The sequence below is a fragment of the Leptomonas pyrrhocoris genome (genome assembly GCF_001293395.1).
Source record: "Leptomonas pyrrhocoris isolate H10 chromosome Unknown, whole genome shotgun sequence".
In the NCBI taxonomy this organism is placed as follows: domain Eukaryota; phylum Euglenozoa; class Kinetoplastea; order Trypanosomatida; family Trypanosomatidae; genus Leptomonas; species Leptomonas pyrrhocoris.
Window position 1 is genome coordinate 1640727 of NW_015438359.1, and position 22236 is coordinate 1662962.

The following is a 22236-nucleotide window of genomic DNA, read 5'->3' on the forward strand; positions in this document are numbered from 1 at the left end:
TGTATCAAAACAAAAAGAGCGTTAATGAAGAAGAAAGGAGAAAAACCGGTGTTTCATCGGATGCTGAGCGGTGTCTGCTAGACCTTGTTCGGCAAACAAACCGCCTTCTTTGTTTTCCCCCGGACTCTTGACTTGCATTGGCCAGCGGGACTCGGCATTGAATGCGAAGAGCACGAGGGTTTTACATTTTTTTCTCGCCCCGCGCAAAGAGCGATTTTGTTTTTGTCTAGTCCGTTTTGTGGATGCCGCTGACACCAATGGCAGGGAACTTTGAAATGTCGATGTGTATGCACACCCATGGTCGCCTTCATCACATGAGTAACTTTCCTTTTGGTGGCTTTTTCCCTCTCTCTATGTGTGACTCTAACATCCAATGCATCTTCTCTTCCTCCTTTCCTATCCAAAAAGAAGAGGAATACATTAACAGAAGAACACTAAATTGCAAGCTGTCAGAAACACATCAACATCGTCGAAACACCACATCTAGTAGCTATGTCACGCGCAATTGGGATGGCGCAGCCATCACGGCTGCTGCTCTCCGGCGGACCACGCGGCCCGCAAGTCCTCGGCGCCGAAGTGCCGTCGTTCCGCGACTTCCCCTACCGCGCCACCGACACCCTCCATCTTTACCGACATTTTCTCCAACTCATCTACCGCCATCACGGACCAGAGGAGCGCAGAGATCTGCTCTTCCGCCTGCGCAACGAGTTCGCGAGCAAGCGGCACCTGCGTGGTCCGCGCACCGTCTCTGCGGCGCTGAAGCGAGGCGAGGGCATCTTGGCGCTGCAGCGACAAATCTTGGAGTCCCGTGAGGTTCGTCGTGGCACGTCGCGCGATGGCGGTGCGCAGAGCGTGGATGCGCTGTGGGATCAACTGCAGGTCGTCTCGGGACACGTCTTGCCTGGTCTGCGAAACTACGAATGCTCGCTGTCGGTGTCGAAGGGCGGCTACTCGACGCAGGCGAGTACGCACAACGTTTATGCCCGTCGTCGCTGAGAAAGGAGAAGGGAGGGGAGGTTGAGGAGTTACAGGCCGACCTTTGGAAGATAGGATTCTTCTTCTTGCAGATTTGAACGTTAATGTGATGACGCGGTGGACGGTGTCAGTTCTGCAAACCTTCTCCCCTTCTTCTTTCTTACCTAGTGGTGGGTGACCCACGAGCGACCGCTACTGTTCCTCACAGTTGTAATTTGTTTTTCTTCGGTGCTCAGACGTGTGTGTTTGTGTGTGTGTTTTCCTCTCCTCTTGCTGCTAACAGACGTGTTACTAAAACAGTGCCACTGCCATCCGATTTAATTCAAAATGAACAGAAAAGGATTGCTGATGGCTGGGTGGTGCTCTGGAGCTGCTTCGGTAAAGCGCATGTGTGCTCATACGCGTGTATTTCTCTCTTTTGCAGGGTTGCCTTTTTGTTGTTGTTGTTGTTTGTTTCAAGTCCATGCGTTTTCTTCGTTGTGCGCCGCTTTCAAAACAGCACGCCCTTTCACTTTCTCGGTCTCTCTTCTTTTTTCTTTGCTACTTTTCAATCTATCTTCCGTCGTTCCTTGGCAACACAGATGCACACCTTTCATACATAAAAAAGCAAGAAACAGCTCAGTCTTATATATATATATATAAGACTCCATGGGATTTGGCGCGCTGCCAGTGTGCACGCCTCGCCGTGTGGTGGTGACCGGCATTGGCATGGTCACCCCTCTTGGGCTCACCACCATTGACACGTGGAGGGCGGTGTGCAGTGGGCAGTCCGGCATTCGCCCTCTCCTCGACGCCCCGTTCTTCCTTCCCAGCTTTGTTCAAAACGACCGCACGTTGAAACCGGAAGAGAAGCAACGCGCATTGGAGAAGCTGGTGCAGGCGATGCCGTGTCAAGTGGCGGCCTCCATCGCAGCTCCATCGTTGTTGTCTCCTGCCTCCGAGATCTCATCGGATCCGTTTGCGCCTTCAGCGGCGGAGTCGCGCGCCTTTAAGCTGTGTGCCCGCGCCGTCGACGATGCTCTCTGCGACGCCGCGCTGCTCACCTCGCCCATCACCCCCACAGCTGCGCGGGAGAAAGGCAAAGCCGAGCGGGAAGTTAACCTGTCCGACGCCGCCCGCGACCGGGTTGGCGTGAACATTGGCATGGGCATTCCCTCTCTCGCCGACACGACCGACGTCGCGGTGTACTTAACCGCCGATGACATCGCCCGCTCTACCGGCAAGGTGCACTACAACAAAGTGCACCCCTTGTTTGTGCCGAAGATTCTCGGCAACATGGCCGCCGGTCACACCGCCATCCGCCATCGTCTGCGCGGCCCGATCGGGAGCAGCGTTGCGGCCTGCGCCACCGGTGCACACTGCATCGGTGAGGCAGCGGCGTGGATTCGGTCCGGCCGGGCCGACGTGATGATCTGCGGGGCAACGGAGGCGTGCATCACGCCCGTGTCCGTCGCCGGCTTCTCGCGCATGCGGGCGCTGTGCACGGCGTACAATACCACGCCCGCCTCTGCCTCCCGGCCCTTCGACACGAGTCGCTCCGGTTTTGTGATGGGCGAAGGCGCGGGGGTCCTCATTCTCGAGTCACTGGAGCACGCAACGGCACGTGGGGCGCCGCGGCTGTACGCCGAGCTGCGCGGCTTTGGGGTGTCGTGTGACGCCTACCACGTAGCGGCCCCACATCCAGAGGGGCTCGGCGCGCGGCACTGCGTGGAGCAGGCGCTGATCGATGGTGGCAACGTGCCAGGCGCGGCGGTGCAGTACGTGAATGCCCACGCGACGGGCACTATCGGTGACGAGGTGGAACTGGCCGCGCTGCAGTGCTCGTTGCGACCGCCAGAGAAGGAGACTGTGCCGCCGCTGTACGTGAGTAGTGCGAAGGGCGGCCTCGGTCACCTCTTAGGCGCCGCCGGTGGCGTGGAGGCCGGACTGACGGTGATGGCGCTGTATGAACAGCGCGCACCTCCGACGGCAAATCTCACCTCGTCGTGTCTGACCGACGCGCAGAAGGCGGCGGGAGTGGTGTGTGTGCAGGGCAACACGGCACAGGTGCTCGAGGATTGCGAGGCGGTGATCTCGACGAGCTTCGGCTTTGGTGGCATCAACACCGCCCTGCTCTTTACGCGTGTGTAAGTAAACAGCTGAGCACATCGAAAAGGGGAGGCAGCGTAAACATGGAGACGCAAGTTATCGTCAATGATGCATGAGCGAGAGAGCAAATGAGGGACTCAAAGTGGCGTGAAGTACGAATGCGATCGAACGAGGCCGCGAAGAGGGAAAGCGCTCTTGTTTGTTGTTGTTATTTTGCACTGATGCGCTCACAGATGAGGTAGGATAGATAATGTGGCAAGGATTCGCAGTTTGCTGCAGCTGCTGCTTTGTGTGTGTGCGTATGTGTCGGAGGAGCTTTTCGTCACGAACAAAGAAACAAACACGAGAAGAAGACACGGCCGAAAATAGTAGAAAAGAAAGATAGTTGAGGCGAAAGCAGCGATCTCCCCCCTCTCTCCCTCTCCCTACTGCCTTTAAGGCTGTCCATACAGCGGCGGATGTGCAGCGCCATCACAGCGATGCTTCTGTGCGAAGTTGGATCTGCCTCGCGTGTGGCGGTGCTCAACCGCCTTCTGAAGGGATGCGGTTTCACGAGACGGTATCTCTGTCTCTCCCGGTTGGTCTTTTCCCGAAGCGGGATCTCTTTCGCTTTCATTCTCCCTTGTGCTGCTCTCTCGCCTTTGCTACTCGTACAAAACGCCTGCCGTCGATTCTTTTGACCTACTTAAAAAAAAAATTCAAATGAAATTGAATACCGTATACATACACACAATTCTTAGCTGCTGCAGTCGTCTTATATAGATATTTTTTCCCCTTCTACTTCCGCATCCTCAACTCTTCTCCTTCCCGCCTCATCCTCCTTCTCCCTTATTATCCTGTTCTTCGTTGGCGTAGTGCTGTATTTTTTCGTTTTGTGTTTCCAGCTGCACCCTCACCCCCCTTCAGGAGTTTCCGTGCTCATTGCTCTCACACCATACACCTCCCCCTTTCTCTCACCATTATATACTGCTAAAATTCATTCACGTTTTCTTTTTCTTCTCTTCCCGTTCTTTCTCTCTCTCTCCCGCTCCTTTCATATCAGTCTTCTTCTTTGTACCTCTTTCGTGCTGTCTGATCGCTACTGCGTGCGGCTTTATTCGTCTTGTTCGGCTTTCTGCCTTGTGCGAATTGCCGCTGTTCGCCGCCTCAGCACTCTCGCCTTTCCGCGCTTTCCTTTTGTGTTTATTATCGTTAGTAGTATTTCAACCCCATCTTTCTTGTTGGGTGCTTTTTCTTCAATATCATCCTTATCTATTAGGGGACTTTCTTGACCCTGGCAACTGTCACGGACGACGCTGGCACGACGCTAAGCATTACGAGATGACTTCGTTGCTTGCCGATGTCTCGCAGTGGTACCAGCAACAACAGCAGCAGCAACCGCCGTTGTTCAATCAGTGGCGTACGCCAGGCACGGCGCAAATGCCGGTCGACCCCTGGGCCTCCGAGGAGACGTACGGAGTCGTGTGGTTTGGCCATGTACCACCGAAACGCTTCTTTGAGATGACCCCCTACTTCCTCTCGCTGGAAGAGGTCCGCCGCGACGACGAAGCGGCGGCGGAGGATACTGATCATGTGAAGCGGCTCGACGTGAACTTCTTCGTCGACGGTCCTTACGCCGGGCAGGGCTTCGTCTGCCTCACCACCCCGCATGCAGCGCGGGAGTTGGTGCGCCGCTTCCCGTGCTCTATCATGGTGGGCCAGTTTCCCCGCTTCTCCATTACGCTGCGGCTGTCCTCCATCGCCGATCTCTACCGCGCGCAGTGCAACTACGCGTGCAAACGTGAAGTAGGGCGCGCCCGCTCCCCCACACCTCCTGTGCCGCAGAAGGTCGCCGACACGGCGCTTGCCGCAGAAGAGGCGGAGGACGGAAACACCGGAGAGCCGACGTTGATTCACTGGCTGCGTGGACTACCCTTTGAGACGACTGAGGCAGACTTGGCTGCCTTCCTGAAGCCGATCGAGGGCCGCGTTCGCAGCCTCCGCTTCGGCCGCCTCAGCACCGGGGAGTGCAGCGGCAACGTGTTCGTCGAGCTGAACTCGCTGGCGGACCGCAGCGCCATCATGCAGCTGCACAACGTCTTTTTTCCGGTCGCCGCACACGAGGGCCTCGCACCGCAGCTGCGGCCGAAGCCACGCTATGTAGAGGTGATTCCCGCCGACGCGGAACGCCGTGACGCGCAGCTGGAGAAGGACAGCTGCACCAGCCGCACCCCATCCGGGAAGCAGCAGAAGTCCGCGCAGCATGGCATGCTGCCGGCACTCGTGCCGTCTAATGACGCTGCCGCTGTCGCGAGGAAGAAGGCGAGCCGAAGCAGCGGTGCTTTGGCACCGATGGGAAGCGCGTCGCTTGTACAGACGGCGCCTTCGCTTGCACCGCCGCATCAGAGACGCCACCTACGCTTTCAGCAGCCGCTACCATCACAGCAGCAGCACCAACAGCAGCAGCAGCAGCAGCAGCAAACATCCTTTTACTCGTGTTCTTTGCCGTCGATGGCTCCACCACAGCAGTACGGCACAATGGGGGTGTACGCTCAAAGTCCTTCGACCTCAATCCCACCTACGTTCCAGCGGCAGCCCCAGCATCTGCAACTCCAGCATCAGCGGCCGCAGCATCAACAACTACAGCAGCTTTCCCTGTTCATACAGCCCACGCAGCAGGTTGCGTACTTGCTGCCGCAACAACAGCCTGAGGAGCAGCAGCAGCAGTGCTGCTATGTCATCCAGAACTCTCCAATACCTGCCCAACAGCTGCTGATGAACTCGAGCGTCTTTCCGTCCTTCAACATGGCAGTGAACGCGAATAACTCGCCCACCATTTCCATATTTTCGGTGAACCCGTCGTCGACGTGCTTTAACGGAGGCACACAGCCTGCAGGGCCCGAGACACAGCAAACGCTTGCGCTGGCGCAGTTTCCTTTCTTTTCTTTTGTTCCGACGCCCTCGCAGCCGCAGCAGCAACAGCGGTTTTTCGTCGTTTCCAACGACCAGAACGGTTTTCATCCGCCGCACGCTCAACACTAATTTCTGGAGTCCTCTAATTATTTTTCTCCCTTTTCTGAAAGAGGGAGCAGTTAGCAAGGGATTCAATGAGCACGGCAGGGCTGAAGAGTCGTGCACGCGAACTTGCCATTTCTTTTTATTTTCTTTTTTGTTTTTCTCTCCTCCTGAAAAGCCAGCCGTGACGTGTCTGGTCCTCTTTGGCGCAGAAACAGGCAAGCACACCAAAGAAGATGAAAAGAATAGTTTTTCCTTTTTTCACTCTGGTCTCCAACTATGTATTTTTTCTTCTCCTTTTCTTTTCCACAAACGCCGCTTTTTTAGACTTCTCTGAATGTACCTTGGCATCACGGAGAATGAACGAGCGAGATGCCGTGTCAGGGTAGTGCATGTATGTATCTTTGTGCGTGTGCAATGGAAGCGGTGCAGCTACGCAGGAGTCAGTGTTGACCGTATTACTTGCGGATATCACCTCCTCCTCGTTGTGCTTTGCGGGTTTCTCTCTCCTCTTTTTTGTTTGTTTCTCTGTTGGGTGGTCCATCTCTAGCTTCGCGCGATGTTCCTGTTGCATTCTATGAGATTCTTCTTGGGGGTTTCCACGCGTGCGCCTTTCTATCTCGCTCTTTCCCGATCGTATTGATTACGCACTCTATCCGGGCAGCTGTCTTTTTACATCTCTATATATGTATACGTTCGCAACGATCTCACAGGCGTGGTAAAAGATGTTGTTGTGATATTCGCACAGTTGGCGAATCATATTATTATTATCATTATTATTATTCCTGCTCTTCCTCCCGCGCATGTGCACCTCTCGCAGCGCCTTTCAATTGCTTCCTATATATATATATATATATATATGGGGCTTTCTATTGGTGAAGAACCGCAACCGTCACAACGGAAATGGACACACATTAATATGGACTTCAAGGCGCATGTACGCCTGTCTTTCAGTGCCTCTTTCTCTCTTGCTCTGAGCTTGTCATTTCTTGTTTACTTTATCTGCTGATCTTCACCACTTTTGTTTTTGAAAATAATTCCCTTTTTTTTCTTCTGGCAGCGACCGCAAATTTGCCAAGAAGAAAGGTGGCAGCCCTCATTGAAGCGGCAGGGGAACACACGCTGGGCGGCACGGCCCTCTTTCTTTTCTTTGTTATTTGTGGATCTGTGAACGCATTTGTTGGTCGTTGCTTCAAACATAAACTCGTTTTTTTGTGTCGACTATCATCTTGAAATGGTACCTCAAACAGAAACACATAGCCAACGTTCCCACTGTTTGTGCTTCCTGACGCTTATTCTTTTCTTTCTTTGGCCACCGTGTTCCGGCGGAAAAAATCACTTTTTAGGTTTGTATCTTGGTTTATTATTACTACTCTTTCTTGTGTTTTTGTTTTTGTATAGTTGAGCTCCTTCCGTTGTGCGCGTTCCACGATCACTCGAATTCCGATTCAGTGGGTCCAGCTTTATCGCCCATACAAAGTTTTTCCTCATTACACTCCATTCTATATAACAATTCTTCTTTTTTTTTTGATGCCTTTCCTCGTCGTTAGTGGTCGAACGAGAAACGGCGTCATGAATGCCGTCCGTTGAGGAGAGCGGCACGAATCTTTTTCCCTTTATGAAACAGCAATTCGTTGGGTGTCCTAGTAAACGAAGTAACTATCATCAAACAATAATAAGAATAAGAATAATATAATAAACTCTTCTGGTGATTGTTAAGACGGCCGCTGTTGTTTCGGTATATTCCTGTTTTGGTTTGTTTGTTTCATCTGTTTTTTGTACTTCCCTCCTCTCATTTAGCTTTTGTGCAGTGGTGCTTTAAAGTGGCACTGTAGCGCTCATTTAGCAGACGTCTGCAATGCGGCACTGTGACCTTGCACACAACAAACAATACTAATACCAAGCACACTCCGACTTGCATTCGGTGAGTATTACAGATGAACAGAAGTGTGCAGTGCTGTGTGAACGCAGGTTGAGTGCAGTCGCGTCGGAGCGCAGGGGCCGCGGTTTTGAGTCTCCCGCACTCCTCTCCTCTCCGTCGGTGATGACCATCCGGCACGCGGTGTACGACACACACGCCTTCTCCATCTGCGACACGAAGTCGCTCTGTCGTTGTTTTTCATGCGCACGGCCCGGCCTCCTTTCTCAGTTTTGAGCCGTTAGTTCTTCTGTGCTGATCGATCTGCGTACCGTGCCGTCTGGTGTGTGTGTGTGTGCTTGTAGCTGCCGTGCTGCTCCGTGCTACCGTAGCTCTACCCATTCTCACTGCACCTCCCTCCTCCTTCGCTTCTCCTCTGGTTTGTGCCCTTCACACTCCCCCGAACCACAGCCGCTGCTTGTAACTGCACCTCACGTATGACCAAACACGCCGCTGCCTGCTCGCCGCACTCTCAGACCGAGATAATCAAACAGGAAGGAGCGAAAGGAGCGTGAGGACGCCTTGCGCGGTTTCTCCTCTGTTGCTGTGTGTGCCGCAGCCCACCGCCCCTTTGCACCGATGCGGCTGCGCGAGGGACAGGTCTCGCTCCCTCCGCGTTTACCTCCCGGCCCCCGTCCTCTCGGACCGTGGTTGCGTTTCTTCTTGCAGCGTTCGGCGGTGCTCGTCTCTCTTTCTGCTGGTGTGTGCGTTCCTTTCTGTTAGTGTGACCGCCGCTTCTCTCACTGTTTTCTTGACGCCCGAACGGGGAATGATTGGCCGGTTGAGCGGCTGAGATGGGCGGGTCCAGCCGTCTCTGTGTGTGCCCTTCCAGGCTCCGTTTTCGTTCGCTTCCCTCTCCCGAATGGCTTTCCGCTTTCAGATCGCTCCTCTGTTCATGCCGCGCTGTGGAGGCGGGTTGGAGAGGAGGTCTGCCGCTTCGATTGATTTGCTGATACGGTTTGAGAACAAACAATAAGATGATATGCCTCTGCGCATCTACTACACGTACTCGATGAGCGCTGCAGGAGGTGGACAACGTGCTGCGCGTGGCTGGAACGTTGACACCCACGGAGACACTCGTCGCCCTCCACCTTTTCCCCTTCACCTGCCCCCTCCTCTCCCTCTTCAACCTGAAATCGCCCACAATTATTCCCTTCTCTTTCGATACGCCCCGCCACGTCTGGAGTGAAGACGAGCGGAAGAACAAGGTCAACGGCGAGAACAAGGAAAATGGACGGACCGAGCAACATAGGGGCGAAGCTCTTCACATCTCTCGCCGACGCCACCACTCCTCCGTCGCAGCACCAGCCCGAGAACGCTACCAACACTGCCGCTCTCCTCGACAGTGCGGAGCCCCCGCACAGTAATTTAATCTACTGGTTGCGTGGGCTGCCATTTCAGGCCACCGAGGGCGACGTCGACGCGTTCCTGTCGCACGTCCTCGCTTTCCATCGGTTGGACGTGGGGACCCTGGCGAGCGGGGAATGCAGTGGGAATGCGTTCGTGGAGTTGGCCTCGGGCAGCTTCTGTTCCGAGGTGGAGATGTTGCACAACGCCCCCATCTCCTGCGCTGCGGACGTGCTGTTGCCGCCTGCGCGTCGTCCTCGGCCCCGGTACGTGGAAGTCGTGCGGACGACCGCCGAGCACCGCGCGGAGGTGCTGAGAGAGGATGCGCGCCTCACAAGAGCGCAGCTGCCGGCGCACCGCCAAGCGCAAGCGGAAGCCGCCGCCGCTGCTGCTGCTGCTGACGTATCCTCTCCGACCTCCCCCGTTCCTCTCCCTCATCATCCCTAACAAGGACCTCCTCGATGGCTACGCCCTGGTGGAAGTGGAGACACATTCCGCAAACCTGAAGGGGGTACTCCAACGGTGCCTATCGGAGTCTAATAATAACAATCATACAAGCGCAGGGCGTTCGACCAATATATATATATACTTTCTGTTTCCGCCCATATACCTCTTCCTTTTTTAACGGGAGCGATGTGAACGCGGCGCAGGCAACAACTCCTTTCCTTGTTGTCCCTCGAACAGCGGTAATGAACGCGCTCTCAAGCTGTTTCGCACCTCCCTTCACTACTGATTTTTGTATGCGTTTTTGTTTTTTAGTTCCTCCTTTCTGTTCCGCTCCTTAATTGACGGTGTCGACGCTGCAGCTTCCACGCTTCTTTCCATGTTGTTTGTCTCGCGACGCTTTTCGTCGACGCTGCTCCCTCGTTCTTTATCTGGATCGTCCGCGCCCTTTGCTCCTTCCTCCCCCGCTTTTCGAAGTGTCCCTCTCTCTCGTTTCTGTATCGTCACTTCGTGGTTCCTCTTTGTATGGATTACTCCTGCTCGCTGTTTCTCATCGTTGTTAATTGGTGCGTCCAATTCTGACCGCTGGAAAAGGAGCTATATATATATATATGTGTGTGTGTGTGTGTGAAACACGAAGCAAGGGGGAGGAGAAAACCCACGGCAGGCGCAGCATCCACTCCTCTGTTTTTTTGTACTGTTTTCTCGTGCAGCCGCCCAACACTGTTTCGCTGGCAGACACGCTTATTTCCTCTGCTTTGTTTTTGTTTCAACTGTACGTTGTGCTTCCCGCAGATGTATAAATACCAGCTTAAATATACAGTTATATATACTTTTTTTGCAGATGACAAGTTTCTTCCACGAAAAGCCACGCACCGAAAAGGAGGTCTCATGAGTTCTGCAGCTGTTCAACACCTCATTTCTATCACGAATGTATTGTCTTGATTGATGTTGGATAGATAAAAGATGAGTCACATCCAGAGGTTGTTTGGAAGCGGGTAGTGCATGTGCGCACGCGTCGTGGTGAGCTTCGAAAGCATGCTCCTGCTTTACAGCGTTGTTGTGCTTTCTTGTTTCGTAAGCCAACTGCGGTTGCTGGAGTATTGATGCATGCTGCTGCGGTGCACTGTGGCCGTTTTCTTTTTCTTTTTCTTTCCCCCTTTTTTGTTTTTGGTTTAGTGCTCCCTTTTGTGTAGTCGCCGTCTTTTGTTTTGTAACTCCTCGTTTCGCAGTCCCTTGTACTGTAGCCGTGATTTTTTTTCTCCTCGCTGTTTCTTTCATCTCTCTCTCTCTCTTTTTTTTTTCTAAATTATTTTTGTACTCTATTTTTCTGTCGTGGTTCTTCGCGCGTATGTTCTACAGAACTCTTTTACTGGTGCGATCTGTGCGTGTGTGTGTGTGCGCGAAACGATGACTTGACAAGACTGTTGTCGATCAACCTTCTCGGCGATTTCTGCTACGTGCGTCTCTGGCGACGATGTCTTCCCTCACGTTTCTGCCAAGTATCCTGACGGGCGCATTCTAAGCGAAATCATAGTACTTTTTTTGTGTGTATGTCTGTGTGCTCGCCCGTGTTTGTGTTCTCCCTTTGCCACATGTATTGCTACGATTGTTATTTGTATTGCCATTCCCACCGTTATTCACTTGGTGGCGGGAGGGCAGGGATGGGGTTGGGGGGTGCTTCTTCACGTCTGTGAAGACTGGTGCGCTTACACGCGCCAAGGGTCTGGTCTCATTCATTAGTTATTTCTTCTTTATTTATTTTTTTCCTTTCGTTGAAATAAATAATAATACTAATATTATTTTTAGCTCAATTTAGTAGCTCTTCTTTTAAAGCAATTTTTAGAGTACTTGGTATCGTCAAGGAAATCAACGAGGTGACGTCAAGCAAACGTCTCGCCATCTAAACTTTGTGCTGCCGATCTTCATCAGCTCTAATTATCGTGTTTCTCTTGTTTTTTTTTTCTCCGCTCGTTGTGTTTTCTTCTCAGTAATTGTCCGAATGTGTTCTCAACAAACTGCGTAGCTGCTCTCACGACATGTGTCAAACATATACGCTGATGGGGAGTTTATGACCTTAACAAACAAAGACGATCAAAGGAAAAACAATAATAATACGAGAAGAGCGACTGCCCTTTATCACGTGTATTTCAAGAAGATAAATATGAAAGAAGTCTCGGTATCGCATTTCCACTTGTGAAAGAGCTTTTTCATAAATCCAACTCGTGGTAGTTTAGCGCTCTTTACTACTATTATATATGTTTTTTCTCGCAGTCTGTTGTTATTGTCTTTCCTCACGTTGACAAATATTGGGGGCGCGTTTAATGTGGGATCCGTAGATCATATATATTGAGAACAACACTTTCGATGCCGTCACAAATTTTACATAATTGTTTCCCTTTTCAAATTTGATCCAATCGCTGCGTGCACAACGAACTTGTCTTCGCGAATCAGCGCATAGTTTTTTGTTTTTGTTTGTTTCCCAATTTAAACAACAACAGCCAACAAAAAGGGCGTCTGTACGTGCGCTGTGCTTACCCTTGCTTTGCAGTTGAAATCGGATGCCGCAGATGTGGCGAGCTTCTCCCCCCAACGTCCCTAAAACTGGCTGTTTTTGTTTTTGTTGTTGTATAGGACACCGCGTTCTCTGTCAATCACTTTTTTCCTGCTTCTTCTTCTATCGTTCCTAACCCCCCCCCCCCCAGACTCTTCATTTTTTGTTTTATTAAATGAACTGCTTTCGGTAGTTGTGCTGATGTTAGCGGTTGCGTGAATGAGTGCCCGAATGCTGAGACGCGCAGGAGTGTCTTCTTTTTTTTTTTCTTTCTTCTCTGCCATCACAATTTATGTATTTTCCTCTAAAAATTGTTTTGTTATTATTGCCATGCTTGTCGTCTGTGTACGTGTATGTGTTGAATTCACCTAATTCTTTTACACGCTCTCGTTGACAGCTATTTCGAGTTGACCCCCTTCTTTCTGTTGTGTTGTCTGGCCCAGTCTGTGCGTTACGTGCCGTGTTTCCTTTCTTCTCTTATCGTACACACACCCGCATTCAAATGGGCCTGCTCCACTTTTTCTTTTTTTCAACTCAAAAGGAACTTTTTAGATACCGCTCTGACCTCAAAGTGGAGTTTTTATTATTTTCGTTTTACTGGTTGGATTAAATCGTCTTACTGTTGTCTCCGTGGTGGCTTTCTTCCTCTTTTGTGTATCTGTGTGTGTGTGTGTTTGTGTTTGCATTTTTAACTCTCTTCCTTTCACCCCCTGTTTCATTAACATGCTGCCCGAATTGCGTCGCAGCATGTATCGTTCTATTAACTAGTAGTATTAGAAGAAACAACAACAACAAATAAAAGAAGATAGCGTAGATGTGAGCACAGGTGTGTGCAGCTTGGCTTTTCGTCTCACAACATCAACAGATAGGTCAAGACAGTATTCTCCCTTGGTTTTCTTTTTTCAACGTACTCTTTGACGTTCTTTTTCCTCTCGTTGTCATCCCCCCACCATCACGACTGTGGAGGGATGACCCGCCATGTATTTTTTTTTCTTCTCATTCCCCCCAACGTTTTGTTTTGTTCTTCTCCCTTTCTTCCTCCCACAGCATTCGAACGAGTTATAATCCTTTTATTTTATTTTTTTGTTTTCGTGTTAGAGATTTTGTTAGCGGCCAAATTATCAGGTGTCATTCATTATTAGTAGTTAACTCGTTGCTATGCAGCGCACCTTATTCGTTGTGAATTAGAAAACATGTGTCGGCAACTAGGGAGATCGTTATCGTCCGAGTAAAGTCAACGACAAAGAGGTAGTCCACCGAACAGCCCAGTCGCCGGATTGTTATGGTTGCTACTGTGCTGTTGACGACGATGCGAACCAAAGAATAGATGTTGCTGGGGCAATTACAATTCGCTCCTTTTTCCCCCGCATTCCTCTGCTTTTTCTTTCTTTGTGATTGTTTCAACTGCGCCCCTTTGCGATGCAGCTCATGGGATTCCTCTCTGATGGGTGAGCGAGGGTCTTTTTTTTGTTTTTCTGGGCGGTTTCCTCTGTGCGCAGCGAAGCCTCTTCTGTTTCCCTAAAAAACTCATAGATATATGTATATATATGTACTGCACCTTCTTCTCTCTCCTCTTTCATTGTACAAATCATCTGCGGACTTGGTGTGTTTCTTCACGAACCTCGATCATTACCTTTTTTTATGTTTTCCTTCCTGCTGCTCGCTTCCTCCTTCTTTTTTCTCTTCTTTGTTTTGAATAGGAATTGCTTATGTACCGAATACGCGTGTGCGTGTGTGTGTATGCGTCACCACCGACGTTCCTGAAAAGAAAAGAAAAAAGGGCAAAAGCAGCACAGAGGGAGTGAGCAACGACACAGATAAGTAAATCTGGCTTTCTTTTGTGCGTGTTTCACCGTGTTGATGAGCGGAGGTTTTTTTTTCTTAAACGCCATCCGTGATGGTTGCTACATATGAATGTTCTGTTGAGGTGGTTGCTATCATCCTTGTCCGGTGCGGCTCTGTAACTTTTATTCTACCGTGATCAACGCGTGGATTTTTTTTTTGTGATAGTTGTTTTCTCCCTTTTCTAACTTTATCCTCCTCTTTCTTTTAAGCGACATTCTGCTTTTCGTTTGGTAGAAATACTTCGTCCTTTCTTTTTTTCTTCTCTGTGAGTCGTTGCCGCATATTCTTGTTTGTTTGTGTGTGTGTGTGTCACCAGCATCTCCTCTCTCTTCTTGTTACCTTTTACTGGTTTAGATGTCCTTTGAGTTTCCCCACCTTCTCTTTGCGCTTGTCGTTCGGCATTCACCCCCTCCTCCGTGTAGAGGGTTTTTTTCTGCCCAAATCGTTCCGCTGAGGCATCCAAACTCGAGAGGTATTCCTGTCGTCTTCTGGTTGTTGGTTCGCCGCCGCGGAGGGAGACGGCTCACCGGGAGCGAGGGCGGGAGAGGTAAGGGCTTCAGAGGACTAAAGCATGCAACCCAAATACGCACTCGACGTACATAACGATGCGAGAGGACTTTCTTCTGTCTTTTTTCTTCTTATTTTGTTTTATCATTAGCGATTACTTTGTAGCATTAAAGCAAAAGGCTTAGTGACGGCGGGAGACAAAATAAATAGGCGCTATGAAGCTCGTCACACAATTTCCATTTCCTTCTTTATTATTATTATCATTATTTCCCATCATTTGTTAACATCTGTCTCTTTGTTGTTTTTACCTGCGAGTTTGCCTTCAACGCCTCCGTGAAATCAACGAGCTTTACAAACGAAACAGCGGCGTCAACGGCAGCACAGCGTAGTGCTGAGTTTCTATTATTTGTTTTTGTTTTTATTTCACTTCCTGATGAACGACCCATGCACATAAGCGTTGAAGCGTCCCTGTGCGGTACGCCAACTCGTCTGAATCAAAAGGTAGTAAGTAGTAAGTTTTTTTTGTTTTTCAAGACAAACAGGTGCCCCCTGCGCGGTGGCGGTCGGTTTGTGCTACGTCACGCATACGGATAGGTCCGCACCTTCGTAGGAAGTAATTTACCCGGCACAAACGCACCACCTAGATTTAATGTTTATGTAGGAACTTCATGGCCTTTCACACGTTTGTTTAACTGATGCTGCTCGTCGCCGTCGTCTTTTTGGTGTTTTTCTTTTTTTACCTTTTCGATTATTATTATTTTTTCAGTCTTGGGGCTTTTTCTTTTTGTCTCTTTAACAGCTTTCCGAGGAAAATCTCCGGCTCACGCATTTTTTTATTGTTTTGTTTTTTTTGTTTGGGTGTGATTTATCCTCCTTTGTGACGCGTGTTGATGTGTTTCCCCGTTCGCAATGATTCTTTCGTGGTCGTTTGGAGTCCACTGCACTGCACCTCTCCCCCAAAAGAGACAAAACAACAGAAAAGGAAAACAACAAGGTAATGCAACATGTCGATCTACTCACAGCTGTCAGCAGGCGCGATCTTTCTTTCTTTCCGTCAAAGAGCATTTCCTCCCATCGTTTTGAATACTTCTGGTGATATTGCCTGGAAGTGTTTACGTCGGTTTGCAGGATATGTATATGTGTGTGTCGGTGTGCTCTTCATTACTGATGGCGCCAGAATCGTTTCATTCGTTGAGGATGGCAGGCCGATTTGACTTCTTTTTTCCCCCTTTCTTCGTACTATCTCTTTCCCACGCTCTCCCTCTGCGCGTTGTTGGTTTTTCTTCTCCCTTTCTCCGTTTTTTTTTGGGGGGGGGGAATCTCTCCTCTCTCGTGTGCTCGGTTGTGCACCCGTCCACCTATCCACCCATCCACACACGCACACACCTGCTCTCCCTCCTTCTCCACACCACCACCTTCATCATCGGGGACCCATCGTGTGAACTGTCCAACACAAGATTTCCTAGCCTCGCTCCTCTTTGCAAACCTGTCTCTCTCTCTCTCTTTCCCGAAGGTGAGAAAAAGAAATATCTGTCATCCACCGCGCACTTTTTTTCTTTTCTCGCTCTTGTTTCACCTTGAAAGACGTTCGCTCTTTTCGATCAATCTTGACACGTTGAAGAATAAAAGAAGAAGAAAAGGAAAAGGAAAAGGAAAAGAAAAAAGCACACTTTGATACGCATTTTGCAACAGCTTGCATTGCGTCTATTTCGTTTCTGTGTTTTTTGTTTTTCCCGTTTCGCCACTCTTCCCCTCCTCCTCCTTCTCCCTCTTCCGGCGGGTTTGTCCCGTACATCGTCCGTTGTGCGCTGCTGTTCTGCTCTCCCCCCTCATCTTCTCTTTACCGCACTCGAAGAAACTGCTGTGTTTACACAAGCACACACATACATATACACGTGCACGTACTGCCTCCCCCACTCATTGTTGCCGCGTACATCGGTGTTTCTTTTTCTCCCTCTCGTGCCACCTCTTTTGTTCGTGCCATTACCACGCTGACACGTTCGACTGCTATCGTGTGTGTGTGTGTGTGTGTGTGCGCGCGCACGTAGAAGACCTGCATCGCCAAATACACTGTCTGCCTTTCGGAGAGCGAGAGAGCGAGAGCAACACCACGGTAACCACCATTACGGGTATTTTGTTTCTTCTTTTTCTCCTTTTTCCCCGGGGATCTCGTAAAACTATTTTTAAAAAAGTTATTATTGTTCAATTATCTTTGTGTTTTTCTTTTTTCTCTGTTCTATTAAACATTTTGCTATCGGGGAGGAAGTGATCTGTTTTCCTTTGCTTTTCGTTTCTTTCTCGTCTTGCGTTTTCTCCGACACCAACATGCACTTCTCTTTGCATCTCTGTCACAGCTGATTTCTACGTACTCCACCCTTCTCCGCTAACCTATTGTCGTCTTTTCTTTTGGTTTTTGTTTTGTCCTCTGTCTTTTCTACCCGCGCTCAAGTTAGAGTTGTCGTTCTTTCATATTGAGCTGTCTCGCTCGCTCTCTCTTTCTATAAGCATTATTATTGTTAGCAGGAGAACGGCACTTACTGAACGTTTCTTTGCGTTCTTTTTGTTTGTTTGTTTTTCTCCTGTTCTGGTTCTTTTTCCATTTTCTGTCGGTTCTCTTTTTCCTTTTACACGCCTACACACATACACATACACGCACGCACACGCACGGACACCTACACAGAGTCAACTAAGGGAATAAAGGGAAAAAACTTTGGCTGTGTGAAGCGTTGAAGAAGAAAGGTTGTTTCTGATTCGTGGCGTCTTAACTCAGAAGGAAAAGGGAAAAGAAAGAAGAAGAAAAAGGACCTTTGCTACCGTGTAGGAGTTGAGAAGCGCGCACGAAAGACCCCCGTCTGTTCTCCGTCTCTCTTTCTCTTTTCTTTTTCACTGTCTGCTGTGTTTATCTCGCCGCGAGAAGAGAAGCGGCAAATCGGGATTAACAACGGTGTAGCTCATTGAAGCAGAAAGCTGTCACCGAGTGAGGTGAGTCCAACCTCACGAACACCGAGGAGCATCATCATTTTTCCTTTTTTTTCTTAGTGCCATCCAGAGGGAAAAAGAGGTGTGGGAAGAGAGCAATTGAAACGGCTGCTTGGCAAAAGGGGTACTTTTGAACTGTGAAAACGGTGTTATTTATGAAGAGCTCACACGCCTGATCTTTTTCTTTCTCTTCTTTACATATATATCTATGTCTGTGCTAGTGAGCACTGCCGCCGCCGTCGCCACCATCTTCAACGCGAATAACCCTGCTAACGTCGTTATCCATTCACCTTCGCCAACGGTTACACCGAATCTTTTCTCAAAAGGTACTGGTGACATGAGCGCCGACGGTGCTGCGTCCGCGGAGGCGATGGCGGCCCCGCAGTCGCCGCTCATGATGCAGAGTGAAAGCGAGAACGATTCTCGTGTGCTCAATGTGCCGCGCACCGCTGCGATGGCCGGCAGCACCACGGAGGTGACCGCCACCACAACGAACACGGCGTCACGTCGAGGGCCAAACCTCGTCTACTGGCTCCGCGGTCTGCCGTTCCAGGCGCAGCGCTCCGACGTGGAGGCGTTCCTGGCAGGCATTGACTACAGCAAGCTGGACATTGGTGTGCTGGAGAACGGGGAGTGCAGCGGGAATGCCTTTGTCGAGCTGAAAGGGTCGAGGCACCAGACGGAGCTGGAGGCGCTCCACAACGCGTTTATTCCGATCAGTGCCCACACCGCGTTGGCGGCCGAGGTGCGGCCGAAGCCGCGATTCGTGGAGGTCATGCCGTCAAACCCGGCGAAACGGCTGGAGCAACTCGAGCACGACCGCTGCCTCCCCCGCGACGCGACGCGGCGGCAGCGCCGTCTGCAGAACGGGTTTGACAACGTCGACGTCGATCACTTCAACCCGCACTTCGCCGCATCGTTCCCGAATGGCTCATTTTTCAACGCCTCCGTTCCGAACGCGTCCTTCGCGAATGGGTCGTTCCCAACTTTCCTCGGCCTGAGCAACAACTCGTCGTCGCAGTTTTCAAACATGTCGCTCTCGGGCAATGTGCCATTGCCGATGCAGCAGCCGCAGCCGCACCAACAGCAGACGTGTTACATCCCATGCGGTGTGCCGGTGGGGTCGTCATCGGTGCCGACGCAGTTTGTGCCGACCTTCTCGAACTACGCGCCCCCCGCAAACCTGCCGACGATGGTCTCCTTTGCGCCGCAGGTGATGGGAGACGTGACGACCGGCGCGGCGGCCCCGCAGCAGACGTACGCGCTGTCGTACGACTATGTCGGCGCGATGCAGCCGTCTCCGTACTTTGGGCAGCACATGGCCTTCGCGCAGCCACCACCGCCACCGCCGCCGCCGCCGTCGCAGCAGCAGGCGACCGTGATGTTTGCCGGCCCATACGGAGCAACATCTTTTGCCTTACCTCCCGCATACAACTGATCTTTCTTGTATTTCCCCGTTTGTGACTCCGTTTTTCAAGTCATGTTTATATTTCTAACACGGCACAAAAGAAAAACGCTCACCTTTGCTTTCCTTTTTCCCGTCGTTTCCCTTTTTCTTTTTTATATATGTCAACAGCTTTACGTACAGCTGCAACGAGGAAGCTCTGCTCACGTAAGCAGTGGTGGACAACGAGAAAAGGATTCTCCTTTTCGTTGAATTCCACACCGATGCCATATATATACACGTACGCTGCACTTGCTCTCTTTCTATTTGCTTGTCTCGCCAGGTAACACGAGAGATGGTGCGCACACTTCGTGTGAAACGCACCTTCGCAATACCCTCCAAAGAAAAAATGGCATCTTCTTTTTATTTTCTCTCTCTCGCTTTCAGAGCATGGGCTTTTTCTCCCTTTTAATCTTTTCACGATTTTGTAGTTTTGTATTTTTTAACCTCCCTTTTTCTTCTGTCTTCTCTATGAGCCGTTCTGTGCCTTTTCCTTTTCTGACCTCTTGCTTACGATCTATCTCTCTTATCTTCTTTTATTTACTTCGTCACTCGTACATCGTGTTCTTTCAATAGCAGTCTGTTTGGTATGTCTTTTTCTTAGCGTCATTTTTCTCCTTTGGATTATGTCTTCTCGGTTTTTTTTTTCTTTCTTTCCTTTTCTTGTACGTGAGCGCCTGCGCGTGTCTGAGTGCTTAAGTACCACGTATTGACTGCTAGGATCCTGTAATTAGGGCTTTCTGTTCTTTTTATTATTATTATCACTATTGGGTTAAAAATTGGCTTCTTTCTGTTGCTGTGTTTGGTGGTTTCTCCATACACACACACACACCCACACACGCATACACAAAGGATTTTCCTCGGCGTTTTCACGGTCTCGATAACTATTCACCCTTTTTTTCCTTATATAAGAAATATATATTTCATGTTTGTCGTTTTTTCCTTTGTTGGCATAGAGGTTAACCACCATCACAACAACACTAAAAAAAAAAAACATAAGCGGGCTTTTATGTATCCTCTGTCTTTCTGCCGTTGCCTTCTTCTCGATATTTATTTAATTATTTATTTCTGTTTGGTTTTTCTCTTGTTCAGCCTTTTTTTTTCTTCCTTCCCTCCTCGAAACACACCGTAGTGTTTAACAAGAACGGTATGAAGGTAGGTATAACATCAACAATAAAAGGAGCACGCCTTTTCTTTTGTTGTTAGTTGACAGGATTCTTTAACTTAAGTTTTTTTTTTGTGAAGTCCCGCTCGAAGGAAGACGCACACGCACGCAGATGCACAGAAACAAGTGCATATACATACACATACACACACCAGCAGCGGCAACGCAGGTGTGGTGGAGGGTGCAGATGATGGGGTGAGGGACTGATTAGTGACTCGAGCGCTATGAGCCAACAAAACAATTTATTTCTCCCTTTCTTTATTTTATTTTTTGTTTCTTTGTTTGTTCTTCTCCACGCTAAACGTTGGCGCGGTAAAATGGGTCGAGCTGCTGAAGAATTTCGGCGAGTTGCTCGTCTTCTGTTTTTTTTTTTCGTTTCCCCCTTTGTCTTGTCTTCTTCCTCTTTTTCAGACTTCAAGTATTGAAACTACTTTCCAAAGAGAAGGAATACTTGTTCTACATCGGGCACTTAACCACACACACACTCTCTCTCGCTCTGTTTTCTTTTTGTTTTTAACTATTTTTCCTTTTGGATCCTGTTGCAAAAGTCATTATTGCAAATATCTATTATTATTTATATATATGTATGAGTGCGTTTGCTTCGACCTGTGTAGTATTTTGACTTATTGCTTAAAAAAAGGGAAGCATCAACAAGAAGAAAGAAAACTGGGGAAAAAGTGAATACATAGGCAGCTGCGTTTCGTGCGCAGTTCCCCTCCTCTTCTTCTTCTTCTTTTTTTTGCGTGAAACCGCAATTCTAACACCCTTGTTTTTTTTTCTAAAGTGATTTTTGTCTCTTGTAAGCTCGTTCTTGCTACTTTATACGATCGCTCTTTTTTTTCTTCTTTTTGAATTACTTGATTTATCGTCACGTTCTTTTTTGTTTTTCTTTGGAGCCTTTTTCTTCTATTTTCTCAGCACTTCGGAGAAAGAAATGATGCCCAGAGCTGCGGTGCGTTGTAACGTCCGCTTTGGATATATAAATATAGTTTCTCTCCCTTTGCTTCTATCTGCTTAAATAAAAACAGCTTTGAGAATGCACGTTGAAGTTATATCTTTTCATCGACAACACCGAAAAGCACTGCTATGAGTTTTTCTTGAGTGTTTATGTTATTTTCTCCTTTTATCATCACGGAACTCGTTAGCGCTGCACCCCCTCCTTATTTTGGTTTCCTTCTCTAAGCATTCACATGCTCATCATTTTTTTTTTTTGGTTTGTTTGATTTGATTTGTCTGCTTTTGTTTTTCGAATTTCTTTCGGTAGGCCGAACGTGCAGGGGGGAGGGGAGGCGCACCTGTTGGACGCGCGTTATTTCTCTCTGATCGGTGCCGCGTATAAATGCCGAAAAATGGACGGAAAGCAATTGTAAGAATGATAATAATGGTAATAACAATACGTGGAAAGGGACACGCGCGGCAAATGCGAAGACGAGTTCCCATTGCACAATAAAAGAAAAGGAAGAAAAGAGTTGCTGCTGTGTTAACGATTTTCTCTCTTTTCTCCCCCTTTTTTCTCTTCCGTCTTGTATTTGCAACGGAAGTGTTCCCATGTATTTTGGTTTTCTTGTTGTTGTCGTTGGTGCTTCTCTCTCGACTTCTGTTTGCAGCCCGCCCTGTTATGCTAGCCCACCAACTCAGCCACGTCTGTCTGTCTGTTTTTTTTTCCGTCTTTTGCCTCTTTGTGGTTTTTCGTATTCTCCCACCCCTTAAAAAATCGCAAAAAAGGCCACGGGGGCTTCGCTCTCTCTCTCTTTCTCTCTCTACTGTCTTCGACTTCGGAAATCCAGTTGATCAGCGCAAAACAATGACGAAGAAGACAAGAGGAAGCAAGTTCGAGAAGCAGCTCTCTTCTCTGGTGGTGTGTTTGCCTCTCAGCCTGTTTCACCACAAACGCGCACGCACAGTGGCTGAATGAGGTAAGAGAAGCGTTAAAAAGAAAGAAAGAAAGAGGGGCAAATCGAAAGAAAAACCACAAC

The 22236-nt window shown here is 49.3% G+C and overlaps 5 protein-coding genes across 8 annotated transcripts; all 5 read left to right on the plus strand.

Moving 5' to 3' along the window:
* Nucleotides 1–406: 406 nt before the first annotated feature.
* Nucleotides 407–996, plus strand: ABB37_02349 (hypothetical protein; the record flags this gene model as incomplete). 2 transcript variants are annotated; one of them, XM_015799312.1, is made up of 1 exon in its annotated part: nucleotides 407–996. In XM_015799312.1, the coding sequence occupies exon 1, from the start codon at nucleotides 493–495 to the stop codon at nucleotides 994–996; it is 504 nt and encodes a 167-aa protein (XP_015662790.1). In that variant the 5' UTR covers nucleotides 407–492. The 2 variants fall into 2 exon arrangements, with proteins under 2 accessions (XP_015662790.1, XP_015662791.1); XM_015799313.1 differs by having other exon boundaries at nucleotides 410–996.
* A 558-nt stretch (nucleotides 997–1554) lies between these two features.
* On the plus strand, nucleotides 1555–3105 carry ABB37_02350 (putative beta-ketoacyl synthase family protein putative3-oxoacyl-acyl carrier protein synthase ii; the record flags this gene model as incomplete). The annotated part of the gene is made up of 1 exon (XM_015799314.1): nucleotides 1555–3105. Exon 1 carries the CDS (start codon nucleotides 1684–1686, stop codon nucleotides 3103–3105), a length of 1422 nt encoding a protein of 473 aa, XP_015662792.1. The 5' UTR covers nucleotides 1555–1683.
* A 696-nt stretch (nucleotides 3106–3801) lies between these two features.
* On the plus strand, nucleotides 3802–6084 carry ABB37_02351 (hypothetical protein; the record flags this gene model as incomplete). Of its 2 annotated transcripts, none has more annotated exons than XM_015799315.1 (1): nucleotides 3802–6084. In XM_015799315.1, the coding sequence occupies exon 1, from the start codon at nucleotides 4384–4386 to the stop codon at nucleotides 6082–6084; it is 1701 nt and encodes a 566-aa protein (XP_015662793.1). In that variant the 5' UTR covers nucleotides 3802–4383. The 2 variants fall into 2 exon arrangements, with proteins under 2 accessions (XP_015662793.1, XP_015662794.1); XM_015799316.1 differs by having other exon boundaries at nucleotides 3917–6084.
* A 2300-nt stretch (nucleotides 6085–8384) lies between these two features.
* ABB37_02352 (unspecified product) lies at nucleotides 8385–9769 on the plus strand (the record flags this gene model as incomplete). Of its 2 annotated transcripts, none has more annotated exons than XM_015799317.1 (1): nucleotides 8385–9769. In XM_015799317.1, the coding sequence occupies exon 1, from the start codon at nucleotides 9206–9208 to the stop codon at nucleotides 9767–9769; it is 564 nt and encodes a 187-aa protein (XP_015662795.1). In that variant the 5' UTR covers nucleotides 8385–9205. The 2 variants fall into 2 exon arrangements, with proteins under 2 accessions (XP_015662795.1, XP_015662796.1); XM_015799318.1 differs by having other exon boundaries at nucleotides 9165–9769.
* A 6358-nt stretch (nucleotides 9770–16127) lies between these two features.
* ABB37_02353 (hypothetical protein) lies at nucleotides 16128–19089 on the plus strand (the record flags this gene model as incomplete). Its single annotated transcript, XM_015799319.1, has 1 exon — nucleotides 16128–19089. The coding sequence occupies exon 1, from the start codon at nucleotides 17860–17862 to the stop codon at nucleotides 19087–19089; it is 1230 nt and encodes a 409-aa protein (XP_015662797.1). The 5' UTR covers nucleotides 16128–17859.
* Nucleotides 19090–22236: the final 3147 nt, after the last annotated feature.